This window comes from Coenobita brevimanus, chromosome 40, assembly GCF_032717465.1.
Source record: "Coenobita brevimanus isolate Jiangsu-jjx chromosome 40, ASM3271746v2, whole genome shotgun sequence".
NCBI lineage: Eukaryota > Metazoa > Arthropoda > Malacostraca > Decapoda > Coenobitidae > Coenobita > Coenobita brevimanus.
Genome location: NC_136993.1, coordinates 62,535,533 through 62,554,723, shown reverse-complemented (window position 1 = coordinate 62,554,723; position 19,191 = coordinate 62,535,533). Strand labels below are relative to the sequence as shown.

The 19,191-nt window shown below is 40.2% G+C and overlaps 1 protein-coding gene across 1 annotated transcript in view; it reads left to right on the top strand.

The window, feature by feature from the left end:
- LOC145397237 (uncharacterized) overlaps positions 1-19,191 on the top strand; it is a 78,479-nt gene that overhangs the window by 23,982 nt on the left and 35,306 nt on the right. The window contains exons 9-14 of the mRNA XM_080270432.1: positions 2,548-2,629; positions 5,531-5,715; positions 6,850-7,068; positions 8,015-8,193; positions 8,428-8,590; positions 9,130-9,237. Of these exons, the coding sequence (XP_080126558.1) occupies positions 2,548-2,629; positions 5,531-5,715; positions 6,850-7,068; positions 8,015-8,193; positions 8,428-8,590; positions 9,130-9,237 (936 nt within the window). The remainder of the gene's footprint in view (positions 1-2,547; positions 2,630-5,530; positions 5,716-6,849; positions 7,069-8,014; positions 8,194-8,427; positions 8,591-9,129; positions 9,238-19,191) is intronic.

The window sequence follows — 19,191 nt, the reverse complement described above, 5'->3', positions numbered from 1 at the left end:
TACAAAGATATATACATTCATGAAATTCTTCTAGTTTCCCAAATATCTGTCGCAAAAAGACATTTTCTAAGTACGAGTGGCAAGCCAAAGAATCTGTTTGAATTATATGAACTCAAACCATTAGATTGTGCGTATTCAGAAATAGTGAAAATTGTCAAAATTCTTATCAACCTTCCAGTAATTAATGCAAGCAATGAATGACTTTTTCAGTACATTATTTAGTCAAGACATAGCTAAGAACCCCAATGAGAAATGGTCGCTTAAGTGACTTTCTACTTATGGCCTCAGAGAAGAAACTTATGTTAAAAATCTTAACTTTAACACCCTGCTTGACAATTTTACAAAGAGGAGATCACGGAGATATCCACTGTTGCAGGAGTTTGTTCAATTTTCAGTTCAAGAAATATACGCAGTTTAGTTTTCAATTTCCTCTGATGGATTCTGAAATTAATATACTCTTCTTACCTGAGCCTCTTCCAAATTAAAAAACTATGGTTTTACTTTTCCCGCCTCTTAGTGTAAAGCTTACTTTGTCACATTACTTTATATGGTTCATGGTATTTTTGTGGCTAGTAAGCTAAAATCTTTCAATTTTTAATTAAATTACAAGTTTACACTTTTCATTTTCAATTTTTCTCAGTTTTATATTCATTATCTTTTCATTAGGTTATAAGAATGAAGTCAGTTTAAGCTTTCACCAATAAAATTTTTTAAAATGCTATTTGGCGTATTTCCCAAGGTCATTAACGTATAATGCAATGTATATACTTTAACATGAACTTTAAATTATATATTCAACTTTACACAGAAATACTGCCAGTGCTAGAATATCTATTAGCATGTGTGTCATGGAGTAATTGGTTTAACAAACAATTGTATATTTATATTTGTTTACTGCTTTAATTCCCTAAGTATAGCTTTGCATGTGGCTTCAAAATGCTCGCTCGCCACCCCATCCATGTGGGGAGGTGTGAGTAGGGGGGCCTCCTAAATAGCCTATCCCCCCCCCCCCAAGGAAAATTGAAATGACGCCCCTGATCTCACAGTAGCTGCAGGGCTAGCCGATGCTACCTTAGCCGGCAGATCAGCCAGCTCATTCCTCGGCATGCCTACATGGGCAGGAGCCCAACAAAATCAGACACGATGGCCATGATGGCCAAGGAGGAAAAACCATTCTAAAAATGATAAAACCATTGGGTGAGATTTATTAAAAAAAAACTCCTGTGCAGATAGAGGACTGTGGGAGTCTAAAAATCACAAAAACAGAGAGAGAGAGTAAAAACATTTTAGAGAGCATATAAAATTGCGCTCAATTCCGCTGTAAAAACGGAAGCCATATCAGGAAGGCTAGCGCCCTAATTAACTGAAGGAAGAGAAGATGACACCAAACCCTACTCTAGTATCAATACGTGAACCATCATTATACACATAGACAGGAATATAGCCATCATGAGTTAGAGGTACACTGAGAGGGAGGTGAGCTCCTTCTACCAATAACGAACCTACAGAATATCATACAAGGGAATACCCAAAAACCCACCCCTAGGATTCAGTGCAGACAAACTGTCAGTCTAGTAACAGAGATGGCCTACAAACCAGAACAGACTTTTAACAAAAAGGCTTCGGGAAACTAGGAAGAGTGTCTTAAACAGAAGATCAGGAATCCTGTGAGATCCCGGCACACGGCACTGAGTTCAGGAGGCGGTGAAAATCATACCAGCACTTCGTCATTAATGATTGGCGACGTAAATTCAAAGGGAGGGCATCAACATCCTCCAACAAACTCGAAACTGGGGATGACCTGAATGCCCTACTTGCAAGATGAACAATAGCATGATGAACCTAGTATAACATCTGGAGATGGGTATGTGCAGGAGAGGAGTAGATCTCATACCCAGATTCAGGTTTAGAAACAATAGGGGATCTGTGTAAGAGAAGGAGGGCTGACAATCAGAACCCCAAGATGTATAAGCCAAAGCCCTCAAGAAGCTCAAGGCCGTATCACAAGCTGCCTTAACATCAAGAATATGAGGAACTCAGCTCAGTTATGTGTCAAATATACGACTCAGAAACAAAGTCTCTTCCATATAGGAGATTCTACGACCACAGAGACACAGGTCAGGGTCTGGGTGAACCCCATGAACACACACCAAAAAATGCACAACCACAATCTTTGAAGAAGAAAAATGGAAACCACGAGACAGCTGCAACTTCCACTCAACCAGACATTCAAGATGCAGTGACGAAAATAGAAAGGTCATTAACACATAATGAACTACTTACACCATCTGCGAGCACAGTGATTGCATTATTGATGACCACAGCAAAGAAAGTAACACTAAGGATACTTCCCAACGGAACTCCGCCTCGAACTGCACGGGCATTCGAGAGCAGGCTTCCCACTTGGCTCCTCCCCCCCCCCCACACCAAAAAAAAAAGGCTTGATAAAAACTACTGAATAAAAATAGACAAAAGTCCACAAAAACCAGACTCACGAAGATAAAGCAAAATACCATGATGCCAGGCAGTGTCATATGCCTTTTCCAGATCGAAGAAAACCAAGACCTGGCGTTGGTTGGTGGAGAAAACCTCACAGACAGAAGAAATCAAGGACAGTATGACATCAGAAGTAGATCGTATTTTATGAAAATCATACTGGACAGGGGATAAGAAGTCGCCTCTCTCTCCATAAACCACACAACCAGTCCATTTACCATCTTTTCCAAGAACTTACACATGCAAGAAGTTAGAGAAAAGGGCCAAAAATCTGTCGTCTGTACATGATCCTTAGTTTCACTGCTCATGCAACTTGAATCTCTGTGTTTATTCACGAATACAAATATACAAATCACTTCCTTACATTTCTGTTTTCTTTCCTGCACTTTTCAGAAACCTTATTTCTTATTTCTACGTCATTTATCATTATTTTACTTAATTTCACTCAAGGACTTTTTACACACACACTATATACACACACTGTTATATACACGTTACAAAGCCACACACACTTGTGCTTAGTAGGTTATGAGCCAGTGATAATCGAACCTGAAACACTGTGATAATGCATATCATAATTACACTTATAATTAATTTTCTTTGGAATATTTTCACTTATCATGCAGCGTACTTTTCTTCTCCTATATGCTACTACATATGTACAAATCACTTCCTTACATTTCTGTTTTCTTGGCTACACTGATCAATAGCCCTACTTCTATTTTGTTCACTTAATTTTACTGTGGCACTTTTTTCTCAATCTACAGTACACACACTATTTACCCACAATCTTATATACACTATTTACAAGCCCCTACACACCTGCGCTTAGTAGGTTACGAGCTGATAATAATATGCAAAGAACACATGGTAGGGGCGATGCGGGATGTTGAGGCGGAGTGGAGCAATGAGGGCAATGCATAGGTGCCCGCACGTGTATCACATGGCAAAAATAATTGTGCAATGGTAATACTGCTAAGTTCTTACATTACACTCTTACCTTTCGCCTTCCCCACCTTCCTCCTCACCCTTAGACTCTTAGATGACTCTACTTACTCATCTAGGGGGTAGGGAGATGCAGGGTAGGCAGAAGGGTCGTCGGGGTCACTTTCCATGGTTGGCATGAGGCGCGAGCAAGACAGTGGGACAAAAAAAGAGAAGCTGTAATTAAGGCTCATCATCCACATGCTAGCACTGCACTCAGATGACTAATTCACAGTCACCCCAGTGCCTGGGAGATCATGGTGGTGAAAAAAATGACAGGAACTTTAAACAGCAGCGGGAAAGCACTGCCGGATCAATCAAACACAGGAGGGGACTTCTGGGACCCTGCATGCATCAGACCCATCCAACACCTGAGGTGCACCGGTTAACGATGCCATATACAGCAAAAAAGAACTTCATTTTCTCACCCCTCCACCCACCATGGCCCAACAGGGAGAGGTCATATGCCAGAGATAACACCCTTGGTGTAGCAAGGGAGTATACGCAGGTAACCACAAGGCGACCCAGACAACGGCGACTCTAGGACGATATGAGCCACCAGGCCCTCCAGTGCCCACTTGACCCTAATCAACAAGTCACCAGCCGACTGACCTGGTTAAGCCCAACCAGGCCACCCATCTAGCCAGAAGAGGTGTGTTGTCAGCTTCAGGGTGCATTGTGGAGCATCACTCAACCCCAAGGATTCCCATTTCCCAGTATTATGGGACATCATGCACGGCAAACACGTTAGGAGACAAAATCCCCACTCAAGATGGGAAATGGACAGGGACGAACAACGACACAAGCTGGCCTTCTCTACCAATGATGTAAGGGGGTTCCTGGCCCATGAGGCTGACAGATGCCGAACTTTACAAAGGTATGCAGGCCTCCAGAATAGGTGGCATAGCCAGCCATAATACAAGCCACCAGTATGTCAAGGTGATTCCCCTCAGCAAGGAAGGTTGGCACTGATATCTTGTAATTGATGACTTCAGAATGAAATATAATTGGGACACATTTTATTTTCTAAACTGCCTTGTTTTCCAGGTAAAATCAACGCAAAATACAACCCAGTATGTGCACAGTTTTTTATATCCACGAATAATTCGAAGATAATTATAATAGTCTCAAGACAATGCAAAGAATCGTCTACCTCCCTCTGCTCTTTGTTGAATATTTCTAATCAAATTGTGGTTTACAGTGAGGCCTCGCACCTTAATTCTGATGATTAGTTGGAAATATTCTACAGCTTCTCATTGTAAGAATCACTAGTCTTCGATTCTTAGCATCATATTCAACAACACTTAATGAATCAAAACATTTATACAGTTATATATACTCAAGATTATTACTGTGTGTGTGTGTGTGTGTGTGTGTGTGTGTGTGTGTGTGTGTGTGTGTGTGTGTGTGAGAGAGAGAGAGAGAGAGAGGTCCTTCTCCCACAGACTGTACCCTACCGACGTGATGGTGGTTACGTCACTTAAGCCAGCACTACTACCAGCACATCTGGCCTTGGTTAGACCTTTTTCAAGTAAGTATGAATCATTTGTGTGTGTGTGTGTGTGTGTGTGTGTGTGTGTGTGTGTGTGTGTGTGTGTGTGTGTGTGTGTGTGTGTGATATATATTTGTAGATGTGTAATATGCTTTATATAAGAGTTATACTGTTAGTTCGTAGATGTATACCTAGCACTCAAAGTCTATATGCATGCAGAGTTTAGTTGAGTCTATTCATTGGGGAATATTGGTTGGAGTGTCGGTGGCTGAGTGTCGGTAACAGCAAGAAGTCTTCCCTGAGGATCTGAATGATACGAAAAGGTGTGAGTGGGTGTTAATCTGAGTATTCTTCACCAAGGCACTGTCTTCTCTGCTGAAATTTAAAAAATACAGCTGTTATAAGAGAACTGGTGTAGCCTACCCAAGTGCCTCTCCATTGCTACTAAACTCCAAACCTAACAAAAATAGCGACAGTGGTAACAATAACGCAGTGACGATGACGACGATGATGATGCGATGACGATGACGATGATGAATTAATTGAATTATTTTATAGATGAAGTATGGCTGGGTCTGCTGGTGGGCGTGGTTGTGTGGGGAATGATACTGTGGGCACTTCAGAAAGCGTGGGTATGGATGGCAGGAGGACGTGACCTCCAGTTCAGCACCACCATCATGTATGGTTGGGGGGCTCTCTTGGATCGCCCACCCCTAGACCCTTCAGTCAACATTTCAGGACAGGTGAGGTTGCTAAAGTGGTTCTCTTGCTTTTCAGACTGATATTTTAATAGTATTTTACCCTCTATCTGCCGTTTTAATCTAAAAACTGTCCAAACATCTCATGGCTTTCTAAGATAATGGAGAATGTTTCTAATTCAGGTTTTATAAGAATATTCATGGGTTTATTATTTATGGACAAATGTGATTGAACTTCAGTGATTATTTAATTGTATAAATGCAAGCTCAGAAAAAAAAAAAATCTAAGAGGACCCCATCAGCCAACATTTAGCTATGTGATTGCCTAAAACCCTTTATTGGGATCAAAACGTGACCAGAAATTAAATAAGTTCGTTTAAATTGCATTTTCAGATGGTTTTATCAAATTTTGTTGTTTTATAATCTTCAGAATGATGCTAAATTATTGGCTATGATCTTGATTTAAGTGAACTGTTCCCTTCTGTAGATGTTATTACCCGTTGCCGTCCCGGAGGGGCTCGGGGACGGGTAATGTTTTCACTCGGTTTGTCTGTTTTTCTGTATGTCTGTCTGTTAACAACTTTACGCGAAAACTGTTGGTGTGATTGTGACTGAAATTACAGGGATGATGGGGTATGATCTTGTGATCACCTAATTAAATTTTGGGCCAAATTGGGCCAAGGCACCAGGCTATTGGCCCCCCAAAAATTAGAAAAATAAAAGTTTAAGAAAAATCGTTTTCTCACCATAACTCTTTTCAACATCGTCATATCAACATGAAACCAAAATCTAAATGTGCATCTTTCAAATCTGCATCCAATAACATGCTTCATTACATCAGGGGGATCACCCCCCAGTTAGCGGTAGGGGGTCAGTGTCAGGTGGGTCGGGTCTAAAATTTCAAATGGCCATAAAATCGTAAATTTTCAACCGATTTACTTAAAATTTGCTGTGTGACATCTTTGACTAGATAACCTGTTGTGTTTATACGTCAGCATCCAAATGACTGCCGGGGAAGAGTTTGCTGTGCTGCATCGCTTCTTGTTTTCTCCAGAAATGTTGCCAAATATGTGAGATTGGCATCTCCAGTGGCTGGCATTCCATCACTTCCACGGAGTCTGAGTTATGTGAGAGTCTGGTAGTAGCAAACATAGAATATAAAGGCTGACCCTCATACAGATGCTGGTGGGATGCTGGCTATTGTTCTGCCTGATCATCTCCTCGGGATTCAGGTCCTCCCTCATCGCCCACCTCACCGTCAAGAGCACTTCAAAGACCATAGACACTCTCCGTGATCTGGTGGAGAGGGACAACTGGGGCTGGAGTACAGAGGGATGGTTCTGTACTGGGGCTGCTCTTGAATATTTTACCAAACACACAGATCCAATCGTGCAGCAAGTGAGGAAAGAAATGCAGGTTAATTTCTCTTGTGATGTGGATTTATTAGAATGATTTGATGAATAAACACACACACACACACACACACACACACACACACACACACACACACACACACACACACACACTCTACAGTACTTGGGACTAGGACTCTGGGACAAGTGTGTGTGTGTGTGTGTGACAGTTGTGTAACAGCAGACAAACTCAGCTGGTGTAAGTTGAGAAACCCCGTCACGAAGATTTCTCAGTTTATACAGGACAGCGGCTACAACTGCTACACCTCCCACTGGCAGGAAGACTTCTTTGCTACTGAGATGTACATTCTTATTCCTGAGAACGAGAGCGTGGGAGCGGGCCACTGGGCGAGGATGCTTTGGTCACGTTTCGTTAACGTCTGACTAACTTGCTAATATGTACTTTGATCTGGTCATAACAGGCTCTCAGCAGCTATACTGTGAATTCTTACAACTGCATCATAGAAATACTGTACATTAAGGTGCATATATCCTTATACAACTAGCGATATATTAAAAGATTTATAGTATGTTACTCTCTCTCTCTCTCTCTCTCTCTCTCACTCTCTCTCTGTTTAATGGAAGGATGGATTGATGAGTAGATAGTGGATGAATAATGGATAACTGACTGAGGGATGAATGATAGATGTAAGAAGGATGAGGAATAAATGTTGGAATAATGGATGGATGATGATGGATGAATGTTGGATAATGGTCAAGATGTGGATGACTGATGACTATGATGAAACGGCTGACTGACTATGAAGGAGGATGCGATGATGACGGTAATGAAATATCGCATATATGTGTCCACACTTATTTTTTAGGCCATAGGGAAGAATACTAGATGATGATGACAGAGAAGATTAAGAAAGTGACGATGATGATGGTGATGATTATGATGATAAAGTCCCATCACTTTTCTCTTACAGGTGATGCCAGCAAATGAAGCTCTGGGTAAGGTACTAGAGGGAGGGTTCTCTTTCATTATCCTGAAGAACTACATCACGGTCTTGGTTGCCTCTAGGTACACAGACAACAAAGGCCAGACTCCATTCTATATCAGCAAACAGGGCTCTTATTTACTTGCCTCTTTAGGGTGGAGTATGAGGTTGGTAGTTATAACCTCTGTCTCACTAAATATATGTAGAATCTACTTTTACTTTTTTTGTACTTGCACAACTCTTATAATGGAACATCAACTTGGTTACGTTTTGCCCACAAACTGGATGATAATGAAAACACTGAAAACCACAAACTGGTGTAAAACCGGTATAAATAAATGCAACTGTGAGCTTGGGATCAACAGTACACCACTTTTCACACGTGTAAACTTTTCTCGCAGAAAAGGTTCACCTTACTACAAAAAGTTCCAGACTATGATGCACTGGCTGGATGACACTGGACTCATCAAGTACTGGACTGACGATGTGATTGCCAGGAGGGTGAGACAGACCAGAGCAGCTGCCCAGTCACAGCCATCCACCATCAGTTATGGCTCTGCTGATGTCAGTTACTTCTAAAGTACTTTGACCCTTGTATACTGTAAGCACCTTGTAGTCTAGAGATGAAAATCCCCTAGTTGGAGTGGTGGCATTGCCATGTACATTGCTTTAATTCTCAGCAGGTGACTGGGTATTTCTCGATTATGTAAAGCCACAAATGACATACTGGAGTATTTCATATGCCTTTAGATACTACTGCTGCCTAACTTTGGGGTCCTAAAGTCACCTAACGTTGGTGTCCTCACAGTTGATAATATGGGACTGCATGTTCATGTTGCATCTATATAAACTGTTCTTATAAAGGTCTGATAATTCAGTCTTGATATCACCAGACTATTGCATAAAAGAAAATTGGGTAGACATTTTCAACAAGAGAAATCAGAAATAGCCTGCATTAACCCCATCACAATAAAAGCCCTCTCCCAAATGAAAAGAAAAGTCTAGGAATAGCAAGAAAAAATAGAATAGACGTTCTCTGGCTGCAATTATTAATATACGACGACACAAAATTGTTATCTATACACTAATTTTTACTCATACAGGAAGAAAACCGAGAGGTAGTGTTGGGCCTCAACCACCTGCAGGGAGCCTTCTACCTGCTGTTTCTGGGCTCCACCCCGGCCGTCCTCACCCTGCTGGCAGAGACCTTAGCTCACTCACGTTCTTGATTCACGTGACTCAGACGTATGCTTAAATCTCAACTCGTGGAGATGGAGGCAGTCCTCTCAAGCTTTTATTATAATTTCTGATGTTCTATAGCAGAGATTAAATTCCATCTACACCATTACGCTACATTGCGGGATTATCAACAATGACTTTTGAAACTCACTGATGTGCCAGGCTAGTTAGCTAAAACAGATTTACGTCTGAAGACTGCATTACGCGTCATCGAGGCAGGTAACCACTCTGTGCGGGACATTCTGCAGCCTGCACGCCCCACCTCCCTTCCCAAAGCTAGAACATGCCTGGACTCATGGCTGGTGACTGCACTGTGCCAATTGGGATGCAGGATGATCAAATGTACTGCCCGTAGGGTTTTATGAAGGCAAGTAAATAAATTCAGATACGTGTTATATCTCGATGGAAGATTATTATACCATATAGTTGTACAATATCTTAATTCAAAAGCTAATTTTAGTTTTGTAATATCCTCTTTTACTTATGTTTTTATTCATTAACATTTCAAACAATTGGAGTGGATTACCTCTTGTTATGTATTTTCTGACTTTATAATTACTTAATGTTAATTTTGAGCTTGTGAATAAATGAATGCATGAAATTCCTTACCCCATCTCTTAACCTAGTTACACCATAAAATTTTCTTCATAAAAATTTTAAATCCGAAAATCTGAATCAACGTGGAGCGCGCCAAACTCTTATGAAATATTTTTGTTGTTCTTTTTTTTGCACTGTTATTGTTGTTGTAGTTGTTGTTTTTTTTGTTCTTGTTCTCGTTGTTCTTGTTTGTTATGCTTTTTCTTGTTATTCTATTTCTTCTTTGTTTTTGTTGCTGAAGTTCTTGTCCCTGTTCTCGTCGCTCTTCTTGTTGTCCCTGTTATTATTATTATTATTATTATTATTATTATTATTATTATTATTATTGTTATTATTATTATTATTATTATTATATTATTATTATTATCATCATCATCATCATCATCAACAGCAGCAGCAGCAGCAGCAGCATTCAAGCTCTTTTTGCTACCCTGAAGTAACTTAATATATTCAGGCTAATACTAATTCATATAATTCCTTTTTTATGGAAATTCGGGCAGTTAAAGGACAGAGACAATCAGGATTAGACCACTGTTTACCTGGGCTTTCTCAGTTTCACGGCGACGGCCACTATTGTTAGTTTACTCTTCTTTCCTCTTCCCTCCTCCCTATTTCTCCTCCCTTCTTTCCGTTTTTAATATTGCTTGACATTACTTTAAATTCCTCTTCTAACTCATCTCTTTCCCTCCTTTCTTTCTTTCCTTCTCCCCTCCTCTAACTCATCTCTTTCCCTCCTTTCTTTCTTTCCTTCTCCCCTCCTCCTCTAGCTCTCTGCCCATCTTCACTTTGTCTCCCTTTCTTGACGGACTGACCTTTTCTTCTCTCATGCTTTCTCCCCTCTCCCCTGCTCCTTTCTTTTCCTCCATCTCTCCTTCCTCTTGCTGGGAGGGGTCTGAGCGCAGGCGTACCTCACCCCACCAACATTACTATGACAAATACAGGGGATGAACGCCGTTGCACCTCAGGCCGTCAGCACTCGCTCCTAAAACAATATACACCGGTAAGTCTCTCCTGAACATTTTGAGTGGCTTTCGCGCATGCGCAGGTGTGTGTGTGTGTGTGTGTGTGTGTGTGTGTGTGTGTGTGTGTGTGTGTGTGTGTGTGTGTGTGTGTGTGTGTGTGTGTGTGTGTGTGTGTGTGTGTGTGTGTGTGTGTGTGTGTGTGTGTGTGTATTTACCTATTTGTAGTATACAGGAATTGAGCAATGCTCGTGTTGTCCTGTCTCCATATCCACATTTATCAAGTCTACCTTTACACACATGAATGTTTTTCTCATGCACCACCTCTTTGTCTAAGTCGTTCCAATATTTAAGTATTTATACCTAATTGTGATATACACGGAATGTACTATGCTCGTGGGTTTCCATCGCTGTTTCTCAATAAGTCAAATTTGGCTTTAAACTCGTTTAAGTTTTTAGACTGGACAATCTCTTTGTCCAGGCTATTCCATAAGTCTATACTTCTGTAAAGAAAGCTATATTTCTTGATATCCTTCAAGCAGCTTGACTTTTTCAATTTCATTCCGTGTCCTCTTGTTGCTCTCTTATCCCATACAAACAGATCTTTTTTGTCAATTTTATCTACTCCCACCATGGTCCTGAACACTGCAATCATGTCTCCCCTCTTTCTCCTTTCCTCTAAGGAAGGCAAATCCAGTTTTTCCAGCCTCTCTCTGTATGACAGGTCTGTCAGACTGGGGACCATCTTGGTTGCTGTTCTTTGTATTCTCTCAATCTTGTTTATATCTTTCTTTTTGTGTGGGGACCACACTACCGCTGCATATTCTAACCTGGGGCGGATCATTGCCACTATCAATTTTTTCATCATCTCCTCATCCATATAATGAAACGCTACTCTTATGTTAGTCAAGCGTTTATAAGTCTCTCCAACTATCTTGTTAATGTGCTTTTCTGCTGACAAACTATCTTGGACCAGCACTCATAAATCTTTCTCTTCTCTCCTTTTTGTGATTAATTCATTACCCAACAAATAATTCAGTGATGGCCTCCTGGTACTTTTACCCATTTCCAATATTTTACATTTCTTTACATTAAATTTCATTTCCCACGTCCGGCTCCAATTGTGTATCCTATCCAAATCCTCCTGCAGTATTTAACAATCCTCCTCAACCTCTACCTTCCTCAGGATCTTTACATCATCAGCACACAGACTTGCATAACTGTTCACTCCATCTACCAAATCATTTACGTAAATCAGGAACATTACTGGCGCCATCACCGAGCCTTGAGGGACTCCACTTGTTACTTCCCTCCATCCAGACATCCTATCCTTTATTACTGTCCTCATTTGTCTGTCTCTCAAAAAGTCTCTCATCCATTCCAGAAGTTTCCCCTTCAGTCCTCCTATATATTCTAGTTTCCATATTAGTCTTTTATGAGGTACCTTGTCAAAGGCCTTCTCTAAGTCTAAGTACACGCAATCCACCCAACCATCTCTCTCCTGTACCACGTCAATCGCTCTTGAGTAAAAGCTCAACAAGTTAGAAACACATGACCTTCCACTTCTGAATCCAAACTGACATTCAGCCAAAATATTCATCTCTTCCAGATATTTTATCCATCTGTCTTTCAGGATTCTCTCACACAATTTTGCGACCATGCTGGTTAGAGACACTGGTCTATAATTCAGGGGTTCTTCCCTGTTTCCTCCCTTGTAAATTGGTACCACATTTGCCCTCTTCCATTCTTGTGGCACTTTCCCCTCTTCCAGTGAGCATACGATTAAACTGTGAATTTTATCCGCCAGTTGTTCTCTGCATTCCTTCAGTACCCAATTAGAAATTCCATCAGGTCCTGGGGCTTTCCTTACATCTTGAGTTTCCAGTAATTTATACACTTCTTGTACCTCCACTTTTATATCTTTTATCTCAGGAACATTTCTAATCACTCCCTCCCCTTCCACAAGCTCCTTTTCTTTAGTGAAAACTGACTGGAAACATTTGTTCATTATTTCTGCTTGCATTGCCGCATCCTTAAAGACCTCTCCTTCTACTTTCAGTTTGGTGATTCCTTCCTTTTGTTTCAGTTTGCCATTAACAAATCTATAAAACAGTTTGGGTTCATCCTTGCATTTGTCTATTATACCTTTTTCAAAATTCCTTTCTTCTTCTCTACGTATTCTTGTGTATTCATTTCTTGTTCTTTTATATTCTTCCTTTGTTCTGTTGTTACCTCTTTCTCCAATTGTTCCATGCCTTATCTCTCCCTTTTTTTGCTATCATACACCTTCTATTAAACCACTCCTTTTTCCTGTTTTCTCTCCCTCTTACTCTTGGTACAAATTTTTCCACTCCCAAATTATAGAGGTCCAGAAAGATATCCCACTTCTTCTGTATCTCTTTTGTTTCTCTGAATTTTCTCCAATCCGCATTTTCAAAAAAGTTTCTCAATCCTGTAAAATTTGCTTTCCCAAAGTTGTATCTTCCTTGTCTATGAAGCTCGTCTCTTGGCTCGACGTTCCCTATTAACATCTGGAACTCAATGACCACATGATCACTTTTTCCTAAAGGACAGAGATATTTCAATGATTCTATTACATCGGGTTCTTTGGTGAACAGTAAATCTAACCTTGCTGGTGTGTCCTCACCTCGAAACTGTGTCTCTTCTTTGACCCATTGCATCATCACATTATTCATTATTATATTTAATAACATAGTGCCCCATGAATCCTCGCCGCCTCCTGAGTACCATTCCTCCCAGTTCACCTCTTTACAGTTAAAGTCACCCACTAAAATTATATTATTGCTTTTCTCAACTATTTTTTGCAAATAGATAGCCATATCTGACAACATCTCATGGTATTCGTCATTCTTCCATGCTCTCGTCTTTGGGGGAACATACACTACCGCCATATCTATCTTAACATTCTCTCCAGTTTCTAATTTCATATATATCACTTCAGCCCTGCCTTCTCCCATTTCCGCAGTATCTACATTTATGTTGTTCTTCACTGCTATCATCACTCCTCCTCCCTTTTTTTCTTTCCTGTCTTTTCTCCACAGTTTGTATTTACCATCTCCCAAATGAACATCAATATCTTCTCTTAATTTGGTCTCTACAAGGCACATGATATCAGGTTCATGTTCTCTCAAGAAATCGTTAATTTCGATCCTTGTCGATATGAAACCATCAGCATTAGTATATATCACTTTCAAATTATTTTTGACGTTTTTAATACCCTCTTCTCTCCTACTCTCTATCTGTAAAACTTCCTCAACTTCTGATCTTTCACAGCCATCCCCCTTAGTTTCCTTCACTTCTATTTCCTTAAATACCACTTCCTTACTTTCATATCCAATACTCTCCAAAAAAAAGTATTACATTCTTCCTCTGTCCTCTTATCATTTTTTCCCTTTGCTTCTTCCTTTAATGATTTTAAAACTTCTCTTTCTTCTTCATTCAGATCTTTTCTTATTATAATATTTTCCATCCCCGCCTCTTTGCTTAAATTCCAAGTCACTTTAAGTATCTCATTTATTACACTTTCTGATGTAAACTTTACTCTCACTGGTCTTGTTTCCCCTTTCTTATAAGGCCCTATCCTCCTTACTTCCTCAATTTCTTTTACCCACTTGTCTCCTTCGGGGTCAATCTTGCCCAATATTCCTCTCACCAGGTTCATGTCTCTCTCGAGTCTTACGAACCTAACCTTTTCTTCCTCTTCCCTGTTTCCAAATACTACCACAAATCTGTTCCTTTCTACAGTTTCTCTCACTATTTTCTCTTTTTTCTTCAGTATTTTCACCACATTTTCTTCCATTTTTTTTCTTGTTCATTTCCCTTTCTTCTTGGATGATCTCTCTTAAGCTGACCACTTCTTTCTGTTCTTCTTCTACATGTGCCCACTTTGCCTTATGCTCTTCTAATACATTACTCACCTTCTCCGTTTTATTAGTACTCTCTTCTAGTTTCCTCCTCAATTCAACATTTTCCCGCTTCAAATTCCTAATCTCTTCATTCGCTGTTTCATTGGATTGGATCAGACTCTGTATGGTACTATCCGTATTTTCAGACACATCTTTTATCACTAGATTCTCTACTTTCTTTTCAAGTCCACTAATCCTCATAATTAATGTTTTAACCAGGTCTATGACATTGGCATTTGTATCAAAACCTTGAAATTCGAGTCCCTCATTGTTTACATTTTCGGCCATGTTTAATGTAAAGTACCAAAACAGCTGTTACCGAAAAAACTACAAACATTCATGTATACTATAGCCAATAAATCTTTACATTTTTGGTAGTCTATTAACTTTCATTATTTTAAATTTAAGACAAGACCTTAGGAGACAGGACAGACAAAATTCCTGAAACTACTTAAGGTTAGGAGCGATGGCTGGGACGTCTGCTCTCTCCGGCTGTTCGTTCGTGTGTGTGTGTGTGTGTGTGTGTGTGTGTGTGTGTGTGTGTGTGTGTGTGTGTCTCATCCTTGACCTCCCACACCCTCTCGCCCCCTCCACATCACTCACATACACCCACCTCGTCAGTCTCTCACTCTCCACCCTCTCCATATGGCCAATCCATCTCAATGTGTTTCTCCTAACGCTTCCTATCATATTCACATCCACACCACAACGCTCCCTGACCTCCTCATTTGTCAGTCTGTCTCTCCATGTGACTCCACATGCTCCTCTCAGATAACTCATTTCCACTACTCTCACTCTTGACTTGTATCCCTCCAACAAGGTCGAAGCTTCACTTCCATACGTTAGAGTTGGTATCACAATACTGTCATTTAGTAACTTTTTCACTTCCATGCTCACTTCCCTTTTTCTTATCACTGCTTTCAAGGAACCAGCAACCTTTCTTCCTTGTTGTACCCTTTCAAGCACTTCACCCTCCAAACTTCCATCCTTACTCATCACAATACCCAAGAACTTAAACGTACTCACATTTTCCATTTCCTCCTCATTCAACCTCACTGTACATTCACTGACTTCACTTCTTTCGAAGACCATAACATTACTCTTCTCTATATTCACCTTTAGATTCCGTTTCTTACACACTCTTCCAGACTCATCCACCAAGCCTTGCAGCTACCCTTCGTCCTCACTTAACGTCTATCTATCTATCTATCTATCTATCTATATATATATAATTTCCTGTGGCACCCCACGGGATGCATAAGGCCTCGATGAACTCACTCCACAAGTATTTGTCTCTTGCCATCTCCTTCAGGTCCCATCAACACTCCTCTCCCGTTTCTCTTTTCGTTGTCCTCAACCAGGTTTCCCTCGGCCTACCTCTTCCTCTTCTTCCTCTAGCAGCCCACTCTGGCACATCCTGTAACAAACTGCCTTCTTTTCTATATATGTGCCCCAGCCATTTCCAGCGAGACAGACTCACAAACTCAACAACTGGTTCCACTCTCGTAATATTCCTTACTCTTTCATTTGTAACTCTGTCTTGCCACTTTATCCCAAGAATCCTTCTCAGTATTTTATTCTCAGATCCTAATACTTTCTGATCTGTTGCAATTGCACTGTACCATAACTTATGCCCATAAATTAAAATTGATCTAACCATGGATTTGTAAATTTTTACTTTACTATGCACCGAAAGCATATTATTATTCCAAACATATTTCAACATCCAAACAGCTCACCAAGCCTGTCTTATCCTCTCCTCAATTTCATTGTTTAATGATCATTTAGATGATACAATCGTTCCCATATATTTAAAATTTTCTACATTCCTCACCACATTATTTCCATTTACACAATCGATTTGGTTCTCCACGTTCGTATTAATAATTTCAGTCTTTCCAGAATTTATTACAACTTTTTCTCCTTCCTCCACCAGACAATCAAGCACCCTCTGCATCTCGTAAATACTTCCACAAATCATACAATATCATCAGCATAGTTCAAATCCATCAGCCTCTTATTTTCTTTCCAGTTAAGTCCTGCACCTGTTCTCCTTACAATCTTTCTCATAACATAATCCATAACCAAAACAAACACCAAAAGCGAAAGAACCCCTCCTTGAATCACTCCTGACCTAACTTGAAATGGATCACTCAAAGAACTACCCACCATTACCTTACATAAAGTACCTTCATGCAGGCTTCTAATAATATTTACAAACTTTTCTGGTATACCATAGAATCTCATAATTTTCAACATAGCTCCACGTGAAACACTATCAAACGCCTTTTCAGAATCAACAAAACATTTACTAAGTGGTATTCTCATCTCATTTGCTTGATGCCTTACAATAAAAATCTGATCATTACAACCTCGACCCTTTCTAAATCTCGCTTGTTCTTCTCTTAAAATTTTATCAATTACTGTCTCTGTTTTGTTCAACATGATTTTGGAAAAGACTTTTGCAACTACAGGTGTCAAAGTTATCCCCCTCTAATTTCCACACAAACTTAAGTCTCCCTTATTTGGTATTTTTATAATCACTCCATTTTTCCACTCTTCTGGAATTCCACCATTATCCCAAGCCACATTAAAAATTTTCAAAAGGGCATTCATCAACTCATTATTTTTCACCTTAAGCATTTCGGGGAATATTCCATCCTCTCCTGGGACCTTAAAATTGTTTAACTCCTTCATAGATTTTGCCCCCTCTTCAAAGGTTATATCCCCTGTTTCTATCTGCAAATCTCTCTCGGTTGGCAAAATGTCCTCTTCAGCTGGGATTGGTCTGTTTAGAACAGATTCAAAATGCTCCTTCCACTTATTTTATATATATATATATATATATATATATATATATATATATATATATATATATATATATATATACACACGGTGTGGAGCCTTTGTGGTACAGTGGTAAGGTGTTCGTTTCGCACGCTGGTGGACGAGGGTTCGCCTCCCGCCAGATTTGTAAAAACTTTGGGAATCGTTCACCGAGCCACTTGCTATTTTGGCGGACATAAGGGGCGCTGTGGTTGACCCAGTGTCTCATACTAGTATGCTTGCACCCAATCGGCTTAAGGCGGGCCGATTACACTTGGTTAACAGACTACACACATATCCAAAGCCACTACAACTACACTTACAAGCACTTCTCACCCTACAGACAGTCTTTCCTAGACAGCCCAAGCCACTGGGTAGAGATACATTTGCTGTATCGTCCCTGCTTCGGTAAGGATAGGCCGGTCCTGCAGTGGACCTCAACGGCTGATGATGATGACGATATATATATATATATATATATATATATATATATATCGTCATCCACTCACTTGATGTAGTGCTGCCTACTTCTTCCTTAGCTTCTATCATTCTTTTTTTGTACCTACCCTCCTCTCTTCCTATTTCTCCCATCTTTCCTCTCACTTCTTATTGCCTTTCTTTCCTTTACAGGTGGCTTTACATTGAGTGACAAGCCAAATGGTTTCCTGTAAGCCAAGAAACCATTTACAACGCTGGGTGGTAACTATATAACCAAACCATACGTGCTTCCTACGTGTCAACAAGTGGGTTGGTGGAGGGTCAGTGCCCCTCCCCGTTAAACAAATAACTCAAAGTCAAATGGCCACTCCTTATGGGATAATGGCGTCTGGCAATAGATAGATAGATAGATAGACAGTGTGTGTGTGTGTGTGTGTGTGTGTGTGTGTGTGTGTGTGTGTGTGTGTGTGTGTGTGTGTGTGTGTGTGTGTGTGTGTGTGTGTGTGTGTGTGTGTGTGTGTGCAAATTCTAGCCTATTTTGTTAAACACTGGAACGCTCCTATTAATTAAGAGACTAATGATTGCTATTTTTAGCCTCTCTGGTTTGACACGTCTGTTCCAGGCTAAATAAAATCGACTGGCAATAACAAGAACTTAAAAAAACAAAATGATGTCGCTCTACTGTAGGGATTAAAAGTTATATTGCTTTCATTTCGTGTGGGCATTTATTAGCCCTTTCACTACTAATGGTTGCTCCCAATCCGATTAGAACGTTCGGCGGTGGCAAGAAAGCAAAAAAAAAGACATAATCATTTAAGAACCTCATTCCAGGAAGGGCTCGCCATTCTACAAAAGATTCCATATGATGATGCTCCGACTGGATGATGCTGGACTAATCAAGTACTGGACTAACGAGGTGATTGCCAGGAGAGTCAGGGAGACAAGGTACATAATACACTTTCTTGAATGTTAATGGGAAAAGTAGATAAAAACTTACGAATCCTGAAAGGCCTGAAATGATGTATATATTATTAAAGGTCGGAATTATTGTTTACAAATCTTTATGAATCTCTCCTCCAGAGCCGTTTCCCAAACTGAAACATCCATGCACAGTTTCGTCACAACGGAGGTTAGTATCACTTCCATCTTTTAATCTTTCTGTAGGATAACAAAAATACTT